This window comes from Pseudopodoces humilis, chromosome 30 (assembly GCF_049639895.1).
Source record: "Pseudopodoces humilis isolate 2021_Gansu_Grassland_sample_001 chromosome 30, ASM4963989v1, whole genome shotgun sequence".
In the NCBI taxonomy this organism is placed as follows: domain Eukaryota; kingdom Metazoa; phylum Chordata; class Aves; order Passeriformes; family Paridae; genus Pseudopodoces; species Pseudopodoces humilis.
The window spans coordinates 4109156-4133267 of record NC_142229.1 but is presented as its reverse complement, the minus strand read 5'-3'; the positions used below and the strand labels follow the sequence as shown (position 1 = coordinate 4133267).

The 24112-nt window shown below is 47.9% G+C and overlaps 2 protein-coding genes across 2 annotated transcripts in view; both read left to right on the top strand.

Moving 5' to 3' along the window:
* The first annotated feature begins 1647 nt into the window (after positions 1-1647).
* Positions 1648-3807, top strand: LOC106628713 (gastrokine-1). The gene is made up of 6 exons (XM_088068382.1): positions 1648-1700; positions 2252-2305; positions 2447-2587; positions 2719-2829; positions 3172-3313; positions 3558-3807. The coding sequence occupies exons 1-6, from the start codon at positions 1689-1691 to the stop codon at positions 3644-3646; spliced, it is 549 nt and encodes a 182-aa protein (XP_087924508.1). The 5' UTR covers positions 1648-1688; the 3' UTR covers positions 3647-3807.
* A 1628-nt stretch (positions 3808-5435) lies between these two features.
* The window catches only part of ANTXR1 (ANTXR cell adhesion molecule 1), a 51624-nt gene continuing 32947 nt past the window's right edge, over positions 5436-24112 (top strand). The window contains exons 1-10 of the mRNA XM_088068335.1: positions 5436-5567; positions 6431-6668; positions 11124-11195; positions 11775-11846; positions 14710-14791; positions 15635-15668; positions 16416-16495; positions 16827-16895; positions 17578-17658; positions 24022-24082. Coding sequence (XP_087924461.1) covers positions 6517-6668; positions 11124-11195; positions 11775-11846; positions 14710-14791; positions 15635-15668; positions 16416-16495; positions 16827-16895; positions 17578-17658; positions 24022-24082 — 703 coding nt within the window. The 5' untranslated portion in view covers positions 5436-5567; positions 6431-6516. The remainder of the gene's footprint in view (positions 5568-6430; positions 6669-11123; positions 11196-11774; positions 11847-14709; positions 14792-15634; positions 15669-16415; positions 16496-16826; positions 16896-17577; positions 17659-24021; positions 24083-24112) is intronic.

Genomic DNA, 24112 nt, shown 5'->3' with positions numbered 1-24112 from the left:
TCCATGATAATAACTGTTCACAGCAGTTAACACAAATGAATTTATCATCATAACAAATAATTCTCCTGCATGCTTTAAATCCTCTTCAGCAGAAAGTGCTGAGCCTGTACACAAAGTAAACTGCAATTCACAACTGTTTTAAGGCAGAAAATAACTTGATGCAAGACAAGCAGTCCCAATGTTAAAATGTGAATTTCAAATGCTCCTTTCAGACTGTGATTGCTTCTCTTCTCGGAGCTTTCCTGGCTCCAGCTCTTGCTGCCAGGGTGTTGTGAATGAGTGGTTTCAGCCACTTTAAAGAATCACCAGAACAGCTCCTGGCAAAAGCAGGTTTTAACATGAGTTTGTGAAAGTACAAATGAACAGAATGCAATGGCAAGGGTTACTCTACTGCTCACTGCACAGCTGAAAGCTGCAAGGGAAAATCAAATGAAAATGGCTTTAGAATGGCACACAGAGCCCAGGGGTACAAAGGGTGAGGGTGCAAATGATTTAAGAGTGTTTAATCACTGACTCATTTACAAGGTGAATCAATAGCATTCAGTTACAACAAAGACTGAAATATAGATTCAAGATAGCGACGTTCATGCCCTAATCCCTCCTCATGCACACACACAGGCCCAGAGCTGGCCACATCCATATCTATGTGTGCAAAAGTACCTGTTCAAAATTCCCCTGGAGTTCACTGGAACGGGTCAAATACCTTTGCATTTCCCAGGGGGTGAGGGCTGAGGCTCGAGGAGTGGGGAATTCTTCAGAATTCTTCAGAAAAAGCCTTTTGAGAATTGCAAAGCTGAGGGTTTCAAGCTCCAGGAGACATCCCCACTCCACCAGGTGAGGGTGGGTCCCAGTGCAGGGCCCCCCTTGGCACTGCTGGTCCTGGAGTCAGGGGAGGATTGTCCTCATTCCCTGGGAGGTTTCCAGCTGTCCTGGCCTATCCCAAGCTCCTAACAATGGTCCTGCTCCACTCAGGCTGTGACACAGGCAGATAAAGCTCCCAGGCTGCCAGGGCTTGAGTGATTATCCCTTGTTCCCTGCCTGCTCAGGTAACCAATATTCCTGCTACCATCAGTGTCACTCCCACATTTCCACATCTCCTGCTACGGTCACCAGCACCAGGTCAGGGTAAAACCTGAATGTGAAGTCACAGCAGCACTGGCAGCTCCCTGAGGCCAGAAATCATCTCCCTTTCATCTGATCCCCAGGAGCAATAATTCCCCAAAACTCAGCTTCGGGAGCAAAAGCTTCACTGAGTGAGACCCTGCTGGGAATCCTCACCTCCTTTAATCCATCCCAAAAACTGGAACGTCAGCAAAAGCTGCAAAGAGCACCAAAATGAAAGTTCACACCACTCAGTCAGGGGTTAAGCTTGGGCAGGAGAACACAGCACACACATGGCATTGCTGGAGAAGGAAATAAAACCTATTTCATTTTTTTTCCCCTACCAACAGATTCCTGCCTCACAATCATCAGACTCCAGCAGGTCAAAATTTTCAAAAGTACAATCCCCGTGTTTATCAAGTAATTACACCAGGAAATAATTTCCAGGGACAAGTGACAGGGAAACAAATGAAAAAATAATTTTATTGCAGCATCCAGCCCCTCCACACCTAATTCTGAAAACAAATAAAAGGTGGGAGGCTCACATCATTTATTCTGCCTTCAGCAGCATCAGCTCTGCAGTCAGGATGAATCTCCCTGTAAGTATGCATGCTTTTCTTCCTTATAAACTCAAACTTTGATTCAAACCCATTCCTTCATCCCTCACAAGGCTTTCTGCCCCTCTGGAGCACTGAGGCTTTCTCTGGGGACATTTTGCTCCTGCAGAAGGAGCAGCTCAGCCCCTGTTCCCCAGAGGAGCTGAGCAGGGGAGGATTTCTCCAAGCCTTGGCTGTCCATTATTCAGCAAACAGAAAGCCCAGTGCCCATCCCTGCCAAGGCTTCTGCACAGCTGGAGCAGTGCTCTGCTGGATCCAGCCCTTCCCTGCAATGCCAGAGCAGAAGGAATGGAAAAGCTTTCCATTTCCAAACAAGCTGAGATTCAGCTCTTGACAGAGCAAGAGGGAAATGTGTCTGGGGTAAAGCAAGGGTGATTCCCTTTTGGGGCACTGGGGCAATCCCAGGATGAAAGCAAGAAAGGATCCAAGGAGGACCCTGAAACTTCAGATTAGGAAAAGGGAAGGAGGCGTCTCATGACCAGATTTGTCAGCCAGAGCTGCAGTTACACTTTTGGATTTGATTTTCATTTCAGATTTTGGCTGCAGTCCTCCTTGGACTGGTCCTGAATCCAGCCCTTGCTGATCAGGTGAGTACAGTGACCAATTTCCACGGGAATGGCTGCTCCATGTTCCCTGCTCCAGGAGATCTCCTTGAACCTTTCATTTCTCCAAAGCCTCGGGAAGGTAATCACTGGAAAGCCCAAGTGTTCCTTCATTTGTTTTTCTAGCATCAACAGACTGAAGTGAGCAAGAAAATCTCCATTGGTGGAGCCTACCAAATTCTGACCATCAATAGGAAATGGCTCGTGGCAAGCATTGAGCAGAAGAGCAACCATGGATCCTGGAAAACCATCTGGAACTATGACACAGTGAGCAGAGAGGGGGGGTTCAGAGACTGCCTCATACACTCAGCAAAAACTGGCTAATTACTATTTAAAATATGTATAAAATCCCAGTATTAATGATCAAACTCCAAATGCTCAATACCTTTATTTTACAGGGCTTTATGGCCACCAAAGTGCTGCCAGAGAGAGCTTGCTACCTTTCCATAATGAACAGAACAGAGATGCCCAGCTTTGATGCTCTCCCCCAGCTGGCTGCAGACATCAGGGTAAGGCTGAAAAGGAGCAGGGAAAGTTGTAATTAATGCAAATTAAACTGGGATGGGAGACCTTGCTGTTCTCAAAACCAACAGACACTTTAAATATCAGGTTCATCAAACCAAAAGCTAGATGTTTTTATCAACTTCAATGACATTTTACAGCAATGCAACTTTAAACTTGTGAAAATTGGAATGCTCTTGTTCAGATGCATGGAGGGTTTAAATGTTTGTAGCTCAGATTATTCTTAAAATGTTCATAACAACTAAAACTAGGAACATTCCTGAGGTTAAATGGGTCAGGGCACTGATCTTGCTGAATGCTGTGATTTGATGTTATTTTGATGTGATTAGAACCAGAATCATCCAAGAGCCCCTACAAAGGAGATCACGTTCACCCTCGTCAGGAGAATTATTCGTGACCTCGGTTCATACGGACCAGACATTTTCTATACATGCAGGGGACTCTCAACTTACGTGGCTTACCAAGTTCAGGGTGAGTGCAAGCAGAGAAATTCTTGCCTTACCAAGTTCAGGGTGAGTGCAAGCAGAGAAATTCTGTCTCTGAGTGAGCTGGCATTTATTCCTTGGGGATTCACAATTGCTGCTCTTCCACCACAGGTGACAGAAACCAAGGGCCTGTGCCAGGTGTTAAAGGCTGGCACTGAATTATTGAACATTTAACATTTAATCCTGCTCTGTGTCTCCTGGTAATTGTTTTTCTTCTCTTGTTTTTGAAGGACCAGAGTTCAGCCTGGGATCGTGCATCAAACTCGATGCCCTTCAGTACCTGGCCCTCACGTACTGCCACAATGACAACTCTGTGTAAATCATACCTGTCCTCATCCCAGCTGTAGCTGCTGTCCAAAACCAATCCTGAGTTATTCCCTGGCATCTCCTCTTCCAACATCTTCCTTCCTGAGGGCTGAGTAGTGAAACAGATCAATTGGTGAGCAGAGCTACCAATTAAATTCCTTAATCATGGAGTAACTCCGGCCTGTTTGTCGTTACTCTACCCTTTTCCATCTGAGAACATCTCCATGAAAATGTTCTGTCCCATTTGAGCCCTTTCAGTGCTCAGCACAGCCAGAGAGCCAGGAGAGCCCAGGCTGTGTGTGGTACACAGGGCACTCACAGCCAGGACCTTCCTTCCCTGCTCAGGGAAAGATTCCTCACATTAAAAGTTTTGATTCAGGGGGAACAAAAGGCAGAAGCAAAAAAAAAAGTGCAAAGCAGTGAATTTACCTTTTAAAGGGGAAGAGGAGTCTCCTCTGTGGGATTTACAGAGTTGTTCTGTTCCTGACACAAAGCAAGGCTGGAATTCCTGTTGCTCAAATCTTTACGACCAAGATTATTTCCTCTTCTCTAACAAAAATGCCAGGACAGCCCGAGCTGAGGCACTCAATGCCATCAAAGCACTGAGCTGTGCAGGAGCCTCATCACCCTCTGGGCAGGTCTGGACCAGCCGGGGGCAGCCACTGGAGGTGATTCCACCCCAGGGAGCTCTTGGGACCTTGAAAAATTAGAGCAGGGAAGAGAAAAATCCTCTAGAGCAGGGAAGAGAAAAATCCTCTCGGCCGCTGAGTGTCAGCCTCGAGCTGCAGAACTGAGAGGGGAAAGGATCCCGAGTCCCACCCTGAGCCAACTGAGAGAGAAAAGGAACCCGAGTCCCACCCTGAGCCAACTGAGAGGGAAAAGGCACCCGAGTCCCATCCCGAACCCAACTGAGAGAGAAAAGGCACCCGAGTCCCACCCTGAGCCAATTGAGAGAGAAAAGGAACCCGAGTCCCATCCCGAACCCAACTGAGAGAGAAAAGGAACCCGAGTCCCACCCTGAGCCAATTGAGAGAGAAAAGGAACCCGAGTCCCATCCCGAGCCCAACTGAGAGAGAAAAGGCACCCGAGTCCCATCCCGAACCATCTGAGAGGGAAAAGGCACCCGAGTCCCACCCTGAGCCAACTGAGAGAGAAAAGGAACCCGAGTCCCACCCTGAGCCCAACTCTGCTCTCCCGGCACCAGGAGAGAGCAGCAGTGCCAGCACCGGGCCAGCTGTGCCAGCTCCAGCTGTGCCCAGTTCCAGCTATGCCAGTTCCAGATGTACTCAGTTCCAGCTGTGCCCAGTTCCAGCGGTGCTCAGTCCAGCTGTGCCCAGTTCCAGCTGTGCCAGTTCCAGATGTACTCAGCTCCAGCTGTGCCCAGTTCCAGCTGTGCCCCGTTCCAGCTGTGCCCAGCTCCAGCTGTGCTCAGTCCAGCTGTGCCCAGTTCCAGCTGTGCTCAGTCCAGCTGTGCCCTGTTCCAGCTGTGCCAGTTCCAGCGGTGCTCAGTCCAGCTGTGCCCAGCTCCAGCTGTGCCCCGTTCCAGCTGTGCTCAGTCCAGCTGTGCCCAGCTCCAGCTGTGCCCCGTTCCAGCTGTGCACCGTAGAACATTCTACACAAAGAATCCGAGCTCCAGCTTTTGTTCAGGGTACTCTAAAGCCAAATTGAAGGCTTTGATCAGCTCAGGGCAGCCTGACTCAGGTGCATCCCTTAAACCCCTCTGGAGCTGCTCTGCTCAGCAGGTGTTGGGGATTTGGGGGTTTGGGGATTTGGGGATTTTGGGGTTTGGGGGCGGCCCGGGGCTCTGCCAGGGAGGTTTGGGAGCTCCTGGTGCCTCCAGGTTCACTTTTGCAGGTGCAGGGGATCCCTCACTGGGGAGTTGTGCCCCTTTTGAGCTGCTCTGCTTTTAGAGCCTGTGCAAGGAGACAAGAGAGGTGAGTGGAGAGCAATTTACATTTTCCATCGGGTTTCCTTGGAAGAGGCAGAGTTTAGGCTTTAGAGGCTGAAGTGAGGACGGTGACTTGGGACAGACTTTCACAAGCACAAGTACTCCTCAGGACTGGGAAAACACAGGGCATGGAGCCTGGAATGGCTTTTCACTTCTGTGTTTAAGGGGTTTTAAACCCAGGGGGTTCCTGTGTGGGGGGCAAAGAGGTCTCTGCACTTCCCTTCTGTCTGAAAATGCAGTGACAGGACAAGGGGAAGGGCCCTGAGATGAAGGAGGCCGGGGTTAGATGGGCTGTTGGAAGGGAATTCTTCCCTCTGAGGCTGCGATGGAATTCCCAGAGCAGCTGAGGCTCGCCTGGACCCCTGGCAGTGCCCGAGGGGCAGGGCTGGGATGGGATCCAGCTTCATCCTCCTGTCCCAGTCCTGGGGCTGCTCAGAGCTGAAATGCACTGCACACCAGAGGCTGCTCCACGAGATGGCATCCTCTGAGCTCCTCCTGCTCGGGAACAGCACAGCTTGCCATCTTTAATAATAACAATAATAATTAAGTGTGGGGGGGAAGGCACGAGCCCTCCCTGGCTTTTCTGAGGTCTTTGTGAGGATTTGTGAGGAGGCAGGCTGCTCCTGCTCCCACCAAACAACGCTGCTGCTTCCCAAGAGCTGCCACAGACCGAGGGTCGAGCCCCTTTAAAAGAAAAAAAAACAGAGAAATACAGTATTGTGCATCTTGAAATCTGAAACCAAGAAACAGAAGTGAAGGGGAAACAAGGGGGAAAGTCTTGCAATTCCTGTGGACAACTGTTGCGAGTGGAGCTTTAAGGAATACCATTTCCATTTCTACCTTTTAAAGGTCTTTGAATGGCTTTTGTGGGGAAAGCTGTGAAATAAAGGAGCCTCGGAAGAAGAGATTTCTTTTTCTCCTGCTCTCTGGATATAATGGCCATTGCAAAACAAAGCATTTTGAGATTTGGCTTCAAGTGTGTCTTCCTGGCAGTTTTTACTCTCACCTGTGATGGGCACGGTGGGAAGAGAGAGAACGGGGGTCCTGCCTGCTACGGAGGCTTTGATTTGTATTTCATTCTGGACAAGTAAGTCAGCCTGACTCTGTTCTTTTGCATGATCTGGAGAGGCACACGAGGGTGTTGAGGAGGTTTCCTTGGGGTTTGGGTTTTGTAGAAGTGTCCCCAGGGGACCTCTGCCACTCCTGGCTTATTTTTGTGGTGACTTTGGTGGCTCCAAATCCTGCTGCTCTCCCATGGCTGGAAACCTCCAGCACCAGAGCTTTGTGTGCACTGGAGTTGGTTAAAGCAGCCCCCTGGTCCCCCCTGGCTTCCCGGGGAGCTTGAGGCTCCCAGGAGAGCAGAGTTATTCCAGGGAATTTGGAACTGGGGAGATGCAGGCACCAATTCCAGGGAATTTGGAACTGGGGAGATGCAGGCAGAGCTCGCTCTCAGCTTTGCTCCTGTCCCTCTGCCCCCTGAGCTGTGTCCCTGTCCCCTGAGCTGTGTCCCTGCCCCCTGAGCTGTGTCCCTGTCCCTCTGTCCCCTGTGTCCCTGTCCCCTGAGCTGTGTCCCTGTCCCTCTGTCCCCTGTGTCCCTGTCCCCTGAGCTGTGTCCCTGTCCCTCTGTCCCCTGAGCTGTGTCCCTGTCCCTCTGTCCCCTGTGTCCCTGTCCCCTGAGCTGTGTCCCTGTCCCCTGAGCTGTGTCCCTGTCCCTCTGCCCCTGAGCTGTGTCCCTGTCCCTCTGTCCCCTGAGCTGTGTCCCTGTCCCTCTGCCCCCTGAGCTGTGTCCCTGTCCCTCTGCCCCCTCAGCCGTGCCCAAAGCAGCAATTCCAGGGAAAATCCAGCCTGGAGAAGGGGCTACACCCTTCACAAGGGATGGAGAGCAGCTCGAACAGCACGTTTAAACTGCTTTATTTCCCCTAGCTGAGTCACACTCTCTTTGTTTCTTAATGAAATGCATCTTTTGCCTGTTTCAGCTGTTTGTGCTGAGTCCCTGCCTCACTTTTCCATCACTAATTGTGGCAGTCTCAGCTCCTTGGCATTGCAGGATCCTTGCTTTTTTTCAGATGTGGATGGAGCAACGTGGAATCATTTTGTGCTGAGCTTTGGGAAGCTCCACACTAAAGCAATACAACAATCTTTAAAAAAAAAAAACACCCAAAAACGTGAAAAACACTGGCTGAAATGATTGTCCTGGTTTCCTTGACCAAGAGCAGTTATTTTGAACCAAAGGCTTGGAAATACTGGCGGTGATTCCTGCCAGGGCCATGGCACTGACGACAATCACCATAAATTTCAGAGACAGGAAAGTGTTTGAGTGTTGCCAAAAGAGCTCCCAGATGAAGTTTCTGCCTGATCCTCTGGAGTGCTTTGCAGTAGCTCCCACATTCCATTTGTATAATTTACTTGGAATTCCATATTTATTACAGAACACTGGGTAAAATCGAGGCAGTTTCAGTGTGCCAGTCGTCCTGGTGCTCCAGGGAAAAGATTTATTTCTTTTATTCAGTGGAAAGATCCACCTGGCTTGTTCATTTTGCTGCTCTTCGGTTATTAATTGGAATAACTCTGCTGCTACAAACCCCAAACAAACCCAGAGCATGATTTGTGCTGCTTTTGTCAGCCGTGTTTCCCTGGAAGCTGAAGCAGGATTGAAGGATTTCTCAAACCTCATGGACGTGCTGTGTTACCCCTCTCAGCTCATGCAACCTCAGCAGGCCCCAAAGTTCACTAAAATCCACGATTCACATTTTATCACACCCAGAATTCCCATTGCTGGGGTTCTGCTGGTGCAGAAATGAGCAGGGTCTGACAAAACAATTTCCTTGCTCTCCAGTGGAGCCTTGTGTCCCTTCAGCTGTTCCTGAGTGCAGTGCACCACTTTAAATTGCTTCTTTAACCCCTGATGAGAGATTGACTGTGGTGGGCTTGGTTCTATATAATACAGAGCTGGATATATAGATATAATCATTATATTTATATATCTCACATATCCTTTAACACTTTCCTGGAATCACAGACTGCTTTGAGTTGAGGTCTTTAAAGATCTTCTGTTTCCACCCCATGCCGTGGCTGAGGAACCCTCCACAGACCATTCCTCTCCTCCTTTGATGGCAAAATCTCAAATTTCCTCCCTGCCCTGGGGCAGAGCTGCCCACGGCACCGAGCTGGGGAATTCAGCTGATTTCACACAGAATTCAGAATTCAGTGTGCCCCAGCTGCTCTCAGAGGAACAAACACAAGCCTGGGGATGGTGAGGAGATCCAAAAGCATCTCTGCTCCTCCCTGACCCAGGGCTTGTTCCAGGATCACAGGGCTGCCTCCAGAGCAAGGTGTGGGCTTTGTTGGGATGGCAGGAGCTTGCCAGGATGTGGAGGGATGATTTTTCTGTGTTATCATGAGTGATGCCAGCAAGGCAGGGTGGAGAAATTTGTGCATTTCTGTGTCTTTTTCTTGTTGCCTGAAGGAATGTAATTAACTCCCAGTTCTGCCCAGGGCAGGCAGCTGCAGCGAGCTGAGCTCATGTGTGAAATCCCTGCCAGTCAGGACCTGTGGAAATGGGGTTTTTAATCCAGTGATGCAGCTTAGAAAACCATTCCTTGGTGAAGGAGTGGGCAGGAATCCCTTCCAGCCAGGGCTGAGTGAGCTCTCTGCACTTTTTCTGCTGGTTGATGGAAATGAAATCCATGGCTATTTGTTTATTAGTTTTTTTTTGCATACCCCCTGGCAGCCAGGAGGAGAAGGTCCTTGAGCTGAGGCTGGGCTTTGAGCCTTGTCCTGCTCTGACCTCTGTGACCTGCAGTGTTCGTGTGGTGTGAAGTGTGGCACGAGATAACAGCGTTTCCTCCAAGGATTGCATCACCTCTCAGATGCCTCTGTGCTTTCAGGGTTGCTCCTGGACTATTTGGAAAGACAAAGGATGATTTTTGGGCTGGTTTGTGTTATTTTTGTAGAGCTCAGTAAAGAGATGCTGCACAACCTCTTGGGTTGATGCCATCTCTGAGAGCCACGAGACTCTGGGGAGTTGGTCCAAAGCCAGGAAAGCTTAAGGAGGTTTTTTTGGATCAGCATCATCCTCTGAACCAAGTGTCTTGATGTCCTCCTGTCAGCTGCAGAGCACATAACTCATGTGGGGTTTGGTGTGAGGGTGGGGGCTGCATTCTGTGACTCTTCTGCTCACAGAATTTATGTTTAAAATACGGTTTATTCAAGCTGAATAAACCCACAGGTATTCTGAGAAGGTGCAGAAATGGAAAAGTGGAGTCTAAAAAGTGCAAGAAGGACCAAGTGTGGGGAGGTTTGAGGTGCTGCAGCTCAGGGCTCTGTCCCAGTGAGGAGGAGGAAGGGCAGGGCTTGGGCAGAGCGTGGCTGGAGCCACTGCAGGGTCTCTCTGCACTTTGCATTCCCTCCAGAGGTACAAAATACCAGTGACCACAGAAAGGATCCCCCTCCTGCTAAAGAGAATGGTTTACTTGGGTTTCATTTCCATTTCTTGGGCTCCAGAAGAGATTTTGGCACCCTGATGATGAACCTTTTCTTAAACTGCCAGTTTAAAGCATCGACCACTCAGCTGGTCACGTTTCTTTTGGGAATATCAAGAGAGAAGGATGTGAAAATCAGCTTTTGTTATCTCACAGCTGGGGTGGCTGCAGGGCTGGGGGAACCTGCTCTGGCTCTCCTGTGGCACCCCCAGAGCTCAAGCAGAACTCATTGGCCTTTCCTTCCATCTCAAACATTCCTCTTCCCTTCCTCAGGCTGCAGATCAGTGAAGTTTCTGTTGGAGCTGGGATGGTTATTTCCCCAATAAATATTTCTAATTGTACTCAATGGATTGAATAAGTGATGACACATTTATTTTCCAACTCTAGGAAAGAAATTATTTTTTCCAGTATTAATATTCCAGTGTTCATAGAAGTGTTTGTGCCAGAAGGGGCATTTTGTGCTGAAAGATTCTGATTAACCGAATTTTTTCCTCATTCTTACAACATAAAGAATAATCCAACAGTTTATATAGCCTACAGTTATAGCCTACAGTTTATTCTCCTGAGGAGCAAAATCAGTTTGTTTTGTCTTTAACTGAGGTGTGAAAGAATTAACCAGAATTGGGATGTGGACTAAGGTGTTTTACTTTTCAAAGTCTCTGGCACGGTGGAAACTCTGGAGAAGTTCAATAATCTGTTCCTCCATGTAATTCTCAGAACAGGCTGGAGCTCAGAGCTCTGTGTAATGGTTTGGAAGTGAGTGGGTGGAATTAATGTGAAACATTGTGCAGAGAGGCAGCTCCTCACTCAAACAGGGTTTATTTGGTTAAGGCTGGGTTAAAGCCCAGCCTAAATGGTGCCAAGGGCAGGCTCGAGCCCTCGCACGGGGTGGGAATTGTCCTTGCTCTTCAGAGTTAATTAGGAAATGTCAATTCCAGTTTGATTTCTCTTGAAGGGAAGAGCAGGAGCAGTGAGCGTTGATCAGAGGAGGAGCAGCGTGTGACAGGACACAGGGCTGGGAAAGCTCAAAGTGACGTGTCCTGCTGCCTTTGTGTCCCCAGGTCGGGAAGTGTCCTGCACCACTGGAACGAGATCTATCACTTCGTGGAGCACCTGGCCCGCAAGTTCATCAGGTGAGGAGGGGCTGCAGGTCCCTGCTGGGGCTGCCAGCTGCTTCCCATGGGGGATGTGGTGGCCAAAGGGCTCCTGATGTTTCCTCGCTTGGTGAGAAGCATCCTCCTGATGCTTCTTCCCTTGGCCGCTCTTCCCCGCGTTCCTGTTCTGGGGGAAATCAATAATCCCATTTATTCCTGCCTGCCTTCCATGGATCAAAGCTTTGGGGGAGGAATCCTCCTGTGCCTGAGCTGCTGCCTGGGCTGCAGGGAGAGCCTGTGGCTTTCAGGAATGACCTGAGCCTGGCTGAGGAACCCCTCGGGATCGGGGATGGAATTCCATGTGACAAACGGAGCCCTCCCTCGTCTCCGTGGTGACACCAGGATGCATTCAAGCTTCTCTTGCTTCAGCAATCCCAAGGTTGTGACACAACTGTTCTCTGCATCTTTTACAAGGATTCCCCGAGGTTTCCCTGGGCTAAGAAGGCCCAGGGCAAAATAAATCTTCATCCAGTTGAGTTGGGATGGCAGAGCGTGATTGTGCTCCACACAGCCCTGCTCCAGACCCCCAGATTAATCCACTTCCCTTCTCTCCTGCAGCCCCCAGCTGAGGATGTCCTTCATTGTGTTCTCAACCAGAGGGACAATTCTGATGAGGCTGACAGAGGACAGGTAAGAAGATGTTTGAAGGCCAACAGCAGCTCCTGTGTCCTTGGAGCTTCCTCCTCCTCCTTCCCCAGTGATTTCCATCCCGCTGGGGACGGTGTTGTGGCTCCTCTGTGCTTCTCAATCTCATCCAGAGTCCCATTCTCACCTCCTGGAAAGCACCCAGGGCTGCCAGGGCACAGCTCCCCGCTTCATTTCAACTCCTAAATGTCCTTCTGGCGGTGTTTTGGCTGACACTGAGGGAGCCTGCACTCCCCAGAGGTTCAGGATTTTGTCAGAGGAGCAGAAACTCGGTGGAACATCTCAGGGAGCTTCTTCTGCAAACAAAAGGGGTGAAACACCCTTCCCATAAAAACAGGCTTGGAAGGAAGAGGTGCCACCCTCACCCTGGGGTAGAGAGGGGGATGTGATTCCCCTGGAGGTGTTTCACAGTGCTTGGGATGGATTCAGGGCTGTGGGGTTTTGGCAATTTTTGCCAAATTTTGGTAATTTGTTTTGTTGCCCTGTTTGTGCAGCGTGTTCCTGCCAGCCCCTTGCAGACCCCCAAGTTAATCCCAGTAAAATCCACAGGATGGAGTTTTGTTTTTTTTTTCCTTTTATTCTGACTTCCAAGGAGAGCTGGATGAGGTCCTTAAATCTCTCTCGCTTCCTCTGTTAACTTCATTGCCACGTGGAGCAAAAATATACGTCCCACATGTGTGGAGTGTATAAGTCAGCATGTGTTTTACATATTGGATGTCTGAAATCGCATACCAGAGCAGCTGCCATGGGGAGGAAGCTGGCTGCCTTCCCCCAGAGCCCTGCACACTCACACCAGCCCTGAAAATGTCCTCAAACCCAGGCAGCCTGAGCATCTCCTGCCGCTGGCTGCAGGGATAAAGAGAATAAATCACTTTTATTGACCTGGCTGCCAAAGCAAAACCTGTTCCCTGCCTCGTCTGTCCCACCCCAGGAGCAAACCCCACTGCAGAGACCTTCTCTCTGCTCTGAGCTGCAGGACTGAAATGTTTCCCCTGGGGGAACGCATTCCATGTGGAATTCCCAGGAGTGCTGGAGTGGGATATTGACCTGGAGCTGGTCCCAGAGGGAGCTGCCTGCTGGTTTTACTGGGCACTGACACCAGGGCTGTGCTCAGCCCACTGGCAGAGCTGTCCCTGCCTCTGGATGTCAGGGCTGAGGGTGCTGAGCATCCACAAAATGCTGAATTTCAGGGAAAACTGTGCTCTAACAGGGCTGGACTGACATTTTAATTTCTGCTGCGTATTTGAAAATTTTCTCTGAGAATAGTTTTGATGACAGGAAATGCTGCATTTTGTGCCCAGCTTTGGTTTGGTATGTGCATGGGTGCCTGAGAGGAGGAACCTTGTAAGAGTGTCTGAGCTGGTTGGGATATCAGAAAATATAGAAATAGTACAAAATAGTGATGGAAATCAGCACAAAATGGGTTCTTGGAGGTTTGAGAATTCAGCCCTTGGCAAAAGCAGGGGCTTTGTTCCCTGAGCAGTGCCAGTGCTGCCATCAGCCCCACAGTGTGAGCTCTGGGTCACACCAGTGAGCCTTTCTGGTTCAAAAATGGGACAGAAGTGACCCCTGGCCCTGCCTGCAGTGACTCCATCCCTGTCCCACAGCCATTCTGCAGTTTGCTCACTCACCCTGCACCCTGAGAGGTTTTATCTGGCATTAAAGGCTCCTGGATGTGCTCGGATTCCAGAGTTTGGAGTCTGAGCAACAACAAATCTCTGCCTGCCCCACTGAGCCTGCAGCTCACCGAGCCTGGAACTCCTCAGGAGAACCCAGACCCTGAGCCCTGGGAAAGGCTTCAGCCTTCCAGTCAGCTGAACCAGGATCTGAAACTGGAGCTGCCAGCGTGGTCTGGTGTCATTTTCTGTAGCTGTTTGATGGGGTTTGTACACTCAGGTCAGCAAACGTGAGAGGACAGTGAGCCAGGTACAAGTCACCTGCTGGAGTTTGAGCAGGGAGTGTTTATTTAGGAGGAAATGTAGGAATGCATGGATTTGTGTAATATTGACACCTGTGTGGATATTGACACGTGGATTGTGTGGATATTGACACATGGATTGTGTGGATATTGATACATGGATTGTGTGGATATTGACACGTGGATTGTGTGGATATTGACACATGGATTGTGTGGATATTGACACGTGGATTGTGTGGATATTGACACGTGGATTGTGTGGATTGTGTGGATATTGACACATGGATTGTGTGGATATTGACACGTGGATTGTGTGGATATTGACACCTGTGTGGATATTGACACGTGGATTGTGTGGATATTGACACATGGATTGTGTGGATTGTGTGGATATTGACACGTGGATTGTGTGGATATTGATACATGGATTGTGTGGATATTGATACATGGATTGTGTGGATATTGACACATGGATTGTGTGGATATTGACACATGGATTGTGTGGATATTGACACCTGTGTGGATATTGACACATGGATTGTGTGGATATTGATACATGGATTGTGTGGATATTGACACATGGATTGTGTGGATATTGACACATGGATTGTGTGGATATTGACACCTGTGTGGATATTGACACATGGATTGTGTGGATATTGACACATGGATTGTGTGGATATTGACACCTGTGTGGATATTGACACATGGATTGTGTGGATATTGACCTTGGTGCTGTCCTGATGCTTTTCCCAGGCAGTGGCCATGCTCCACATCCTCTGAGAGGCACCTACCCCTTGCAAACCCCGAGTTAACCCTTTGTTGCCCCCTCTCTGAGCCTGGCTGTGCCCTGCCCGTCCCCAGCTGGCTGCCAGGACCTGCCAGGACCTGCCTTTGCTGCTGGCTCTGACTGTGGTGCCTTCCCTGCAGGGAGCAGATCCGCCAGGGCCTGGAGGAGCTGCAGAAGGTGCTGCCAGGAGGGGACACCTACATGCACGAAGGATTTGAGAGGGTAACTGGGGCAGGCTGGGTGCCTGGGAGGTTTCTCTGCTCCTCAGGAGCTGCAGGACACGAGGGGATGGTTCAGAATCTCTGGTGGGTGGGTGAGACCCTTCCCCGGGCTGAACGGGTCCAGCAGTGTAAGGGCTCAGCGCTGGAGCTGCAAACTCTATTAAATCTCTTTATTTCTGCCTCCAGCTCTCATGGGCAGAGTTATCTTTTCTCTCAGGAGAAGGCAGTGGCATGGAGGCCCCCGTGGCTCCATGAAAGCTGTCAGTCCTACCTGGGCTGAGAGGTCACAGCTCACACCTGGGGTGGCCAAAAACCTGCAGCCCTTATTGCCTGCTCTGACCTCCTCCTTCTGGGCACATTTTGGACATGTTTTACCCCCTCAGGAGTTTCTGTAAAGCTGAACTCCTGCCCTCTGCCCCATGTGGGTGTTTGGAAGGGTTTTTGAAGGGTCTGTCTCAAGAGAGAGCTGCCCCATCACGGAGATGTGAACCCACAGCAGAGGCTCAGTAAGGGAGCTGGGGGTTTATCTGCAGGTGGAGCAGCTGATCTGGAGCTGCTGAGGGATATTAACATTGGGCAGAGGATGTTCCTCAAGGAACTGGGCAGGATTTTCAGAGAGGAGAAGAGTGGGAGACAGCTCTGGGGGTGGTGGGGCTGATGAGACCTTGCAGGAATGCAAAAAAAACCCAGACAAGAACCTCGCTCTGTGAATCAGCTGTCTGAAATCAGAGCTCAGTGTGAGCTGCAAATGTGCCATCCCCACTGCCTCTGTCCCTTTCTGCTGCACCACAAGTTCCCACGCTCTTATTGATTAATTAATAACGATATTCTGATTTAATTTCAGGCAAGTGAACAGATTTACTACGAGAATGTTCACGGTGAGAGGCCTCCTTGACCCACTGAACGCTTGTTTTTTTCTCTTTGGCTGATAACTTTAACAGAGCCAATTCTTTGTGGGAAGGGTGGGGGCGGCTTCTGTTCTGGTAGGGATGTGGTGCCAGTCAGGGAAATATTCCTGAAAGGGAAAAAAGAACAAGTGGAGCTTTCAGGAGCTGGAATTAAAGTGTTTCAGGCTGGCTGCAAGTGCCCACCCTCACCAAAACTGCTGCCTTACTTTTGCTGGAGGGTTCACGCAACCATTTCTTCCTCCTTCTGAAACACAAATGCATGGAGAAGCTGTTAGCTACAAGATTTTTTTAACCAGCAATCATTAAAACCAGTGCTAAGTGCAGACAACTGGAAAAATGTTCGTCCTTTCCTTCTTTGTAATTGATGTAGAAGCTTTTTAGGTCTGGAAGGGAAGGCTGCAAGGTTTAATGATGTTTCTTAGGAATCTTGAAGATTTTAGGCCCTTTTCCCACCATCTTCATTTAAATCCCAACTGAGCTTTTTTATCACAGTCTGAAGAATCCCCTCTGGATGTCTTGAGTTGACAGCATGAATGAAATCTGGAGCTAACCAGGAGCAAACTGCACTGGGGTTTTTGATGGCTGCAGCCTCATTTCTGGGTCTGAAATAGCAGCAGAGTTCTGCCCCTGGAGTGTGCTCACAGGCAGGATGTTTTCTGAGCTGGTTTAACAAACACCAGCAAAGCCAAGGGACTGAAGAGGTTTTTGTGTGTTCAGGTTACAGAACTGCCAGTGTCATCATCGCCCTGACAGATGGGGAGCTCCACGAAGATCTATTTTTCTACTCCGAGAGGGAGGTGAGTGACTTCCACATTTGCAGTCAGGGACACAGTGAAAGGTCTGGGCTTGCTGCTGTGAAGGCAGAAGAGAAGGAAAAGGTTTTTCCCCAGTGAGAAAACTCCACTTTGGTGCTCTGCAGACACAAATCTAAAGTGAACACCACTGACAGCAGCAGCCCCTGACTCAGCTCTGCTGAGACTTCAGGGGAAAGGAGAGGGGATAAAACTTCCAGTTAAAAAGAAACACTAAAAGAAGGGTTTGTCCCCAGCTGAAGAGTTTCAGTATTGCTGTGGGAAATGCTGAATATCCTGAGTTCCCCACAGGTAACTGTGCCTCCTCTCGTTGCAGGCGAATCGCTCGCGGGACCTGGGCGCCACCGTGTATTGTGTGGGGGTCAAGGACTTCAACGAGACCCAGGTGAGGGAGCCCCGAGTGCCCGGCAGGGTTTGGGTGGGCTCAGAGCCCCGAATCCCCTGCTCAAGGCTTCTCCAGGGGTTTTCCTCTCTTTTCTGTCTGAAGGGACTGCCTGACTCTGGCTCCTGGTCCCTTTCTGTCCGAGTCTGCCCCTCTGCCTGCCCCAGCTGCTTCTGCCAAAGCTGGGCAAAGACAAAGGGAGAAAAGCAAATTGTCTGAGCTGGAGGCAGGAAGGAGTTGTGGGGACGTTTTTCCCCATAAAACTGAAATATTGCTATATAACCCTTCAGCTTGAGTGCAGCTTTCCTTTCAGGGGAAAACTGTGCTGTAAAAAGCAAAGAGCTCCGTCAGTGCCAAACGTTTCACAGCGTTTTGTCTGACTCCTAAATTTCTGATTTGAATATTAGTGTGTCCATGGATGAATTTCACACAGTAGCTGTTGGCATTTTCCTCACCTGAGCACTTGCACCATTGCACACAGGCAGAGGCTGAGAGACTTCTTCCAGCTTTTTCAGCGTTCAGAAAAGGAGTCAAACCACACTTGGTTCAGAACAATCTCCCTTGAATCAAACCCAGAGAAAGCGGCTGAGCATTTGAGGGTTTTATTTCTGAGTTAATCTGGAGAAGTCTTAATTTGCTGCCTGCTGGCTAATTGATCTCATTTCTGTTCCTGTTCCTGTGCCAGCTGGCCAGGATTGCTGACAGCAGAGATCACGTTTTCCCAGTGAATGATGGCTTTGAAGCCCTGCAGGGGATCATCGACTCCGTGAGTATTTGCAGCCATCCCTGCACTCCTGCCCCCATCGGGGTTTGGTTTTCCCGTTTTCACATGAACCTGCTGAAAGAAAATTCACAGAATCATTTAATCCAAGTGAGACAACCTTGGTTTGTGCTAAAATGCTGCTCCAGGGTCGAGTTTCTCAATGGTTCCCCAGGTTTCCCTGGTCCTGGCGTTTCCTGCAGGCATTTTTGGGTGCAGCAATAATAATAAAAATAATAAAAATAATAAAAATAATAAAAATAATAAAAATAATAAAAATAATAAAAATAAAAACAATAATAATAATAATTATTATGATGATAACAATAGCAACAATAACAACAACAACAATAATAATGACAATAATGATAATCATAATGATGATAACAACAACAACAACAACAACAACAATAATAATAATAATAATAATAATAATAATAATAAAAAAAAGTCAGTGGCTGGGCTGATTTGATTGCTTCCCCTGGCTCCAAAGGATGGGAAATCCATTTGGGGCCCAGTGTGTTCTCATTTTGAGCTGCTTGGGGGTGATAAAAGCCAGATGAACCGTGGAGCTGGGGAGGGGGCTCAGGTTTCTCTGCTTGCAGTGGTCCCACGCTATTTGGACAATGCAATTCCAGCAAAACCATTCCCTCAGCACAGGCTCAGCTTTCCCCCGTGCTCTCACACGCACATGGAACACAATCCCTGGTTTATTGGTTTTCCTGGCACTTTCCAAGCTGCCTCAGCTCTCTTGGACAGTCAGGTGTTGCATGTCGCTTGAGAAAGCAACAAAACAACAACAACAAGAGAGCAATGCTTCTCCTCTCAGCCCTGCATTCCCTTTGCAGCTGTTTTTAATGGATTCCAGCAGCAGCTCTGAGTCCCTTTCCAGCTGTACTGAGCAGAGTGGGGAGGTTTCAGCCTCCAGGCAGCCAGGGCAGAGCTGCTCCAGCTGAGTGGTGCAAGGTTTCCCCAGCTTGGGAAGGAGGGTCCCAGGGAAGTGCAGGTGTGCAGTGATGAATCTGGGACCTGAGCGCTGGAGAGGAGTCACTGCAGAGACCTGGAGAGAAGGGAAGGGGTTTTGTGTGTGAAAGGAATGGCAAGGAGGACATCAGGCACTCCAGAGAATGACAAACAATCCGTAGGTTCCTGATCTAGCTGGAAAATCAGCTCCCTCTTCCTCGCTTTTGTGATCCTTGCCAAAAGCACCCCTGTGCTGGAGCAGTCTGTGCTCACAGGGAATGCTCATGGTGAAATTTGGAAATTTGGAAATGGGGTTTGGAAGCTCCCTTCAGCACAGCAAGGATGCTCAGCCACGTGGAGAGAGGAGGGGTCAGGCTGATGCCACAGGGGAAGGAGAGATGGAATTAACTCTGGAATTAACTCTGGAGATGGGAATGCCTGGGTTTCTGTGGCTCTGCAGGGATTTGGTGGCAGCTGCCCTGGATTTCCCCTCCTGAGCGGGTGTTTCCTGCACTTGGAATTCCCTCTGGAGCAGGGAAGAGGTGGGAGCTGTGAGTGAGAGCTCAGGGTCTGCTGAGCGAAGATGTCCAGGGTGGTGGGGCTGGGAATGTTCCTGAGCACCTGCCCTTCCTCTTCTGGAGCCAGAGGTTTGGAGGGAGCAGCTGCAGGAGATCTGCTCCCAGCGTTCCAGGAGGGATTGGCTCCTCCGAGCCCTGGAAATTGAGAGGAAAATCCAATCCCACGCTGAGGTCATGCCTAAAAACTTAATTCTTAAAGTGGGAGCTGAGGGTGTTCAGTGCTCTGTGAACTGATCCACTCTGAGAGTGTTCAGGGCCTCTCTCTCCCATGAGTTCAAGTGTGACTTTTTTACTGAGCAAACCAATTTCTTTTTCTTCCCCATCGTGCAGAAGCCACTGCTGCAACTCCAGCTTCCCCCTGCTAATGACTGAGTGGTTTGAGTTTGTCAGGAGGGAACAATCTGGAGCAGAAGCAGATTTGAGTGATTGCTGCAGGCTGGGAAACTAAAGGAAGGAGCTGAATGATTTGATTAAATTTTCCTTCGCTATGAAAAACTTCTGCGGATTTTAAATTAAATTAAATTTAAAGCAAATGAAGCAAGGCTTAGAAGAAAACCTGAAATTCAGCTTCATCTCCTGCCCAGTATGGCTTTGGTAGGAGTGCTGGAGGTGCATGTGGAAGTCAGGATGGGATCCTCACCTCGCTCTAACAGCAGCTGGCTGAGGAGCAGCTCTTGGGACAGGAGAACTCCCTGATCCTTGATTTGTTTTAAAGCAGGCACCAGCTTGGAGCTTACCTGGAGCTAACCCTGAGCAGGGCTCTGAGAGCTGCAGGTGATGGGTGATGGTGATGGGTGAGCAGTGCAGCAGAGTGAATTCTGTATGAAATGCAGAAATGCTTCATCCCTCCAGGTCTGCTTTCTGGCAGCTCCTCCTGCATCCTCTTGCAGAGGTGCTCAGCTGCTCTCAGGCTTTCCCAGGTCCTGTCTCAGCTCTTAGGATGGATGTGGCAGCTCAGAATTGATGATTTAGGAAGTTCCAGCTCGGGAATGCACCAAATCCTTCTGTTGCACAAATGTTTCCTGGGCAAGTTGCGGTGCTGGGGGTGTGGAATCTGCAGAGAACTCCTTGTGACAGCTCTGCTGATGGCTCTGTGTGCCCACCCTGAGCTGGCACGAGTCCCTGCAGATTCCCTGTGCCCACCCTGAGCTGGCCCTGCAGATTCCCTGTGCCCACCCTGAGCTGGCCCTGCAGATTCCCTGTGCCCACCCTGAGCTGGCCCTGCAGATTCCCTGCGGCAGGGAGAGGGGTGAGGCCCCTGAGTGGGGACAGGGAGGAGATAAAGTTCATTCCAGACCAAATTCCACGCTGGCCAGGGAAGGTGTTTATCAGCTGATAACCCCCAGCCTGAGCTGGGCAGCGTTCCTCGTTAATTTTAATGGTGTATGATCCGCTTCCCACTTCCTTCTTCCCCCAAATGCATCTTTAAAAAGCACTTCAATGTATTTTTTCTTTAACTTAGCTCATGTAGATATCATTGGACAGGAAACACTTCATAAATAAATGGCTTTTTTTGTAACTGGCACCAGGCTCTGGCACTCAGTAATTGGGCAGAGCTCGCTAATGAGCACCTAGCATCAGACTGCAGGTCATTCCCACTCACGCTAATTAGGCAGTAACCTTCTATTGATTACACTTCAGCATCCTGTTTGCTAATTAGAATTCCCAGATTTGGGAAGGAATGCGGAAGGAGCAGTGCTGTGGTGGAGGGAGCTGGCTGTGAGCTCACTGTGAGCACAAGATCGAGTGGAAGCTTCCAGAAGCTGCAGAATTTCTCTCCCTCTCTTCCCTGGGTTTCCAGAAGGGCCCAGCGACCTCCTGGGCCTCACCTGGGGAAGGTGAATGGCTCAGGAGATGGCACCTCCAGCCTTCCGTGGGATTTGCTTTCCTGGGAAACCAGACCACGAGGATGAGCTGCACCTGCAGCCCACCAAGGCTGTGCACTCAGAAAATTCCAGACCCCATTAAATCTACAATGAAGACGCTGGATCCTTTTCTGATTGCATTTTTTAATGAGGAAGAGACATAAAGGATTTTTCCTTTTTTGCAATTGTTCTGCCTTTTGCAGTAATTCTGCCTGATGTTCACTTTAAGTAAGGGTGTGTGCTTGGAGCATTGGAAACTTAATCTAAATCAAAATAAATATTGCAATTGGCACGGTAGAAGTGTTTAGGGGCAGTTTTTTACAGTCATGTAAAGGGATTTGACTGGACTGGGAGATCTGCATCATCTAATTGAGACCCCTGCTATTCCCCCTCTGAGCTGCCTTACAGCAGGAGTGTTTGCAATAGCTCAGGAGGGGTCATTAATCTCAAATTTAACCGTGGGAGGTTCTGCTCCATGAAAAAAAGTACTGATTGCATTTTACATTCTCTGTGTTTTTCCTTATTGTGTCTATTTTAAATTCTTCTACTGCTTCTCAGTTCTGTTCTCAGCTGTTGACTTTCTCTTTTTTTCCACTTGACAGTTCCTGTAAAACCTTGTTCCTGCAAATCTCTCTCCTCACCTGTCAGGCTGCCACCAGCTCAGACCATCCTGCCTCCTTCAATACCTTGGTACTTTCAGCCCTCCTTTCTGAGTAACTCAAACTTCTGTTTAAATGTTTTAAAGAACAAAGCCTGGCTCTGTGAGTAAGCTTTTGCAATTAGGTATTTGAGGCAGGGAGCCGTGACTGTGGAGAAGAGGGAAAAAAACCAAAGTTATCTTTTTTCTTCCAGGGTTTATTGTGTTGGTCGCTGTTCTTTCCTTACAGATGTTTCAATTTAAAGTTGGGAAAAGAGTTTTCACGTTGGGCTTGAGCCATCGAGCGAGGCTTGGCTGACATTTGCTCTCCTCTTGGAGCTGGGCTGAAGTTTGGTCAGGGCAGGGGCTGGGGCTGAGCCCCCCAAAGTCTCTGCCCCAGGCTCTGAGGCAGCCCTGGAGGAGCTGGGGCTGGAGGACAGGAGCAGGGAACAGCCCGAGGAGCTCCAGCACCATCAGGGAATAAAGAGTGTCCAGCCCCAGCCTGCTCCTCTGCCTGAGCCCAAGTGTTTGTGTAAATCACTTCGAAAAGGGGCTGAAAGCAGGGCCAGCCCTCCCAAAGACTCAGCTGTGGTTAAGCCTGGCTTAAACGGAGAGGAATTTGGTCTGGAGTGGCAGAGCAGCCTTGGGGATGCCCTCAGGTGAGCTGGCATAAACCAGGTTAAAAAGAGAAGTCGAGGAGCGGCTCTGGGAACTTGTGGGATGTTTTAGTGCGAAGTTAAACAGTTCAGATTAAACTTGTGATGTTCGCTTTGGGGCTTTGGGGCCAGAGCGACTCCGGAGAGGGAGGTGTGGCTGCAAAGGGAGGAGGGTGATGGTGCCTCCCTTTGGGGGGCTGCAGATGGTGAAGAATTTCAGTTCATGGGGTGCAGAACCCAGGGCACACAGCCAGGTTTGCCCTGGATCGGGGGAGAGCCTGGCACCCCTGACCCTGGCACCTTGGCACCCCTCACCTTGGCACCCCTGACCTTGGCACCCCTGACCTTGGCACCCCTCACCTTGGCACCCCTCACCTTGGCACCCTTCACCTTGGCACCTTGGCACCCCTGACCCTGGCACCCCTCACCTTGGCACCCCTCACCTTCCAACCAGCAACAGCTCAAGGAGGGCAGCCACACCTGCCCTCCTTTATTTATATTATTAATGATAAATATTATAAATAATAGATATATATTTATATAAATATATTTTATATAAATATAAATACATAAATTATAATATAATTATATATAAATTATATATTAAATTATATATACTTATATTATAATTTATATCTTTTATATAAATATAAATACATAAATTATAATATAATTATATATAAATTATATATTAAATTATATATAACTGTATTATAATTTATATCTTTTATATAAATATAAATATATAAATTATAATGTAATTATATATAAATTATATATTATATTATATATATTTTATTATATATATTTTATTATATATGTTTATATTTTATATAAATATATAAATTATAATATAATTATATATAAATTATATATTATATTATATATTATATTATATATTATATTATATATTATATTATATATATTATATATATTATATTATATATATTTATATTATATAAAAATATATAAATTATATATAATTATATATAATAATATTATATATATAATTATATATAATTCTAAATATAATTTATATTTATATAAATATAAATAAATATTATCAATCATATTTTATATTATTTATAATTAAAGCCAAGGGCTGGAATTGTGCCCCAGATGCTCCGATGAGTTCAATTCTAAATATAATTTATATTTATATAAATAAATATTATCACTAATATTTTATATTATTTATAATTAAAGCCAAGGGCTGGAATTGTGCCCCAGATGCTCCGATGAGTTCAATTCTAAATATAATTTATATTTATATAAATAAATATTATCACTAATATTTTATATTATTTATAATTAAAGCCAAGGGCTGGAATTGTGCCCCAGATGCTCCGATGAGTTCAATTCTAAATATAATTTATATTTATATAAATAAATATGATCACTAATATTTTATATTATTTATAATTAAAGCCAAGGGCTGGAATTGTGCCCCAGATGCTCCGATGAGTTCAATTCTAAATATAATTTATATTTATATAAATAAATATTATCACTAATATTTTATATTATTTATAATTAAAGCCAAGGGCTGGAATTGTGCCCCAGGTGCTCTGATGAGTTCAGTGTTTATCTGAAACCCGTGCACACTCACCTTTCACATCTCTGTTTCTATGGAAACCAGGCTGAGGTGCTTCACTTTTTGTCTCTTTTAGATTTTGAAGAAGTCCTGCATAGAAATCCTGGCAGCAGAACCTTCCAGTATCTGTGCAGGGGGTAAGTGTGAGCCAGGCCACAGCTCTTCCT

Coding starts and splice junctions, on each gene's coding strand:
- LOC106628713 (XM_088068382.1), top strand. Junction 2,588..2,718: donor CCATCTGGAACTATGACACA/GTGAGCAGAGAG, acceptor TTTATTTTACAG/GGCTTTATGGCCACCAAAGT. Junction 2,830..3,171: donor AGCTGGCTGCAGACATCAGG/GTAAGGCTGAAA, acceptor TGATGTGATTAG/AACCAGAATCATCCAAGAGC.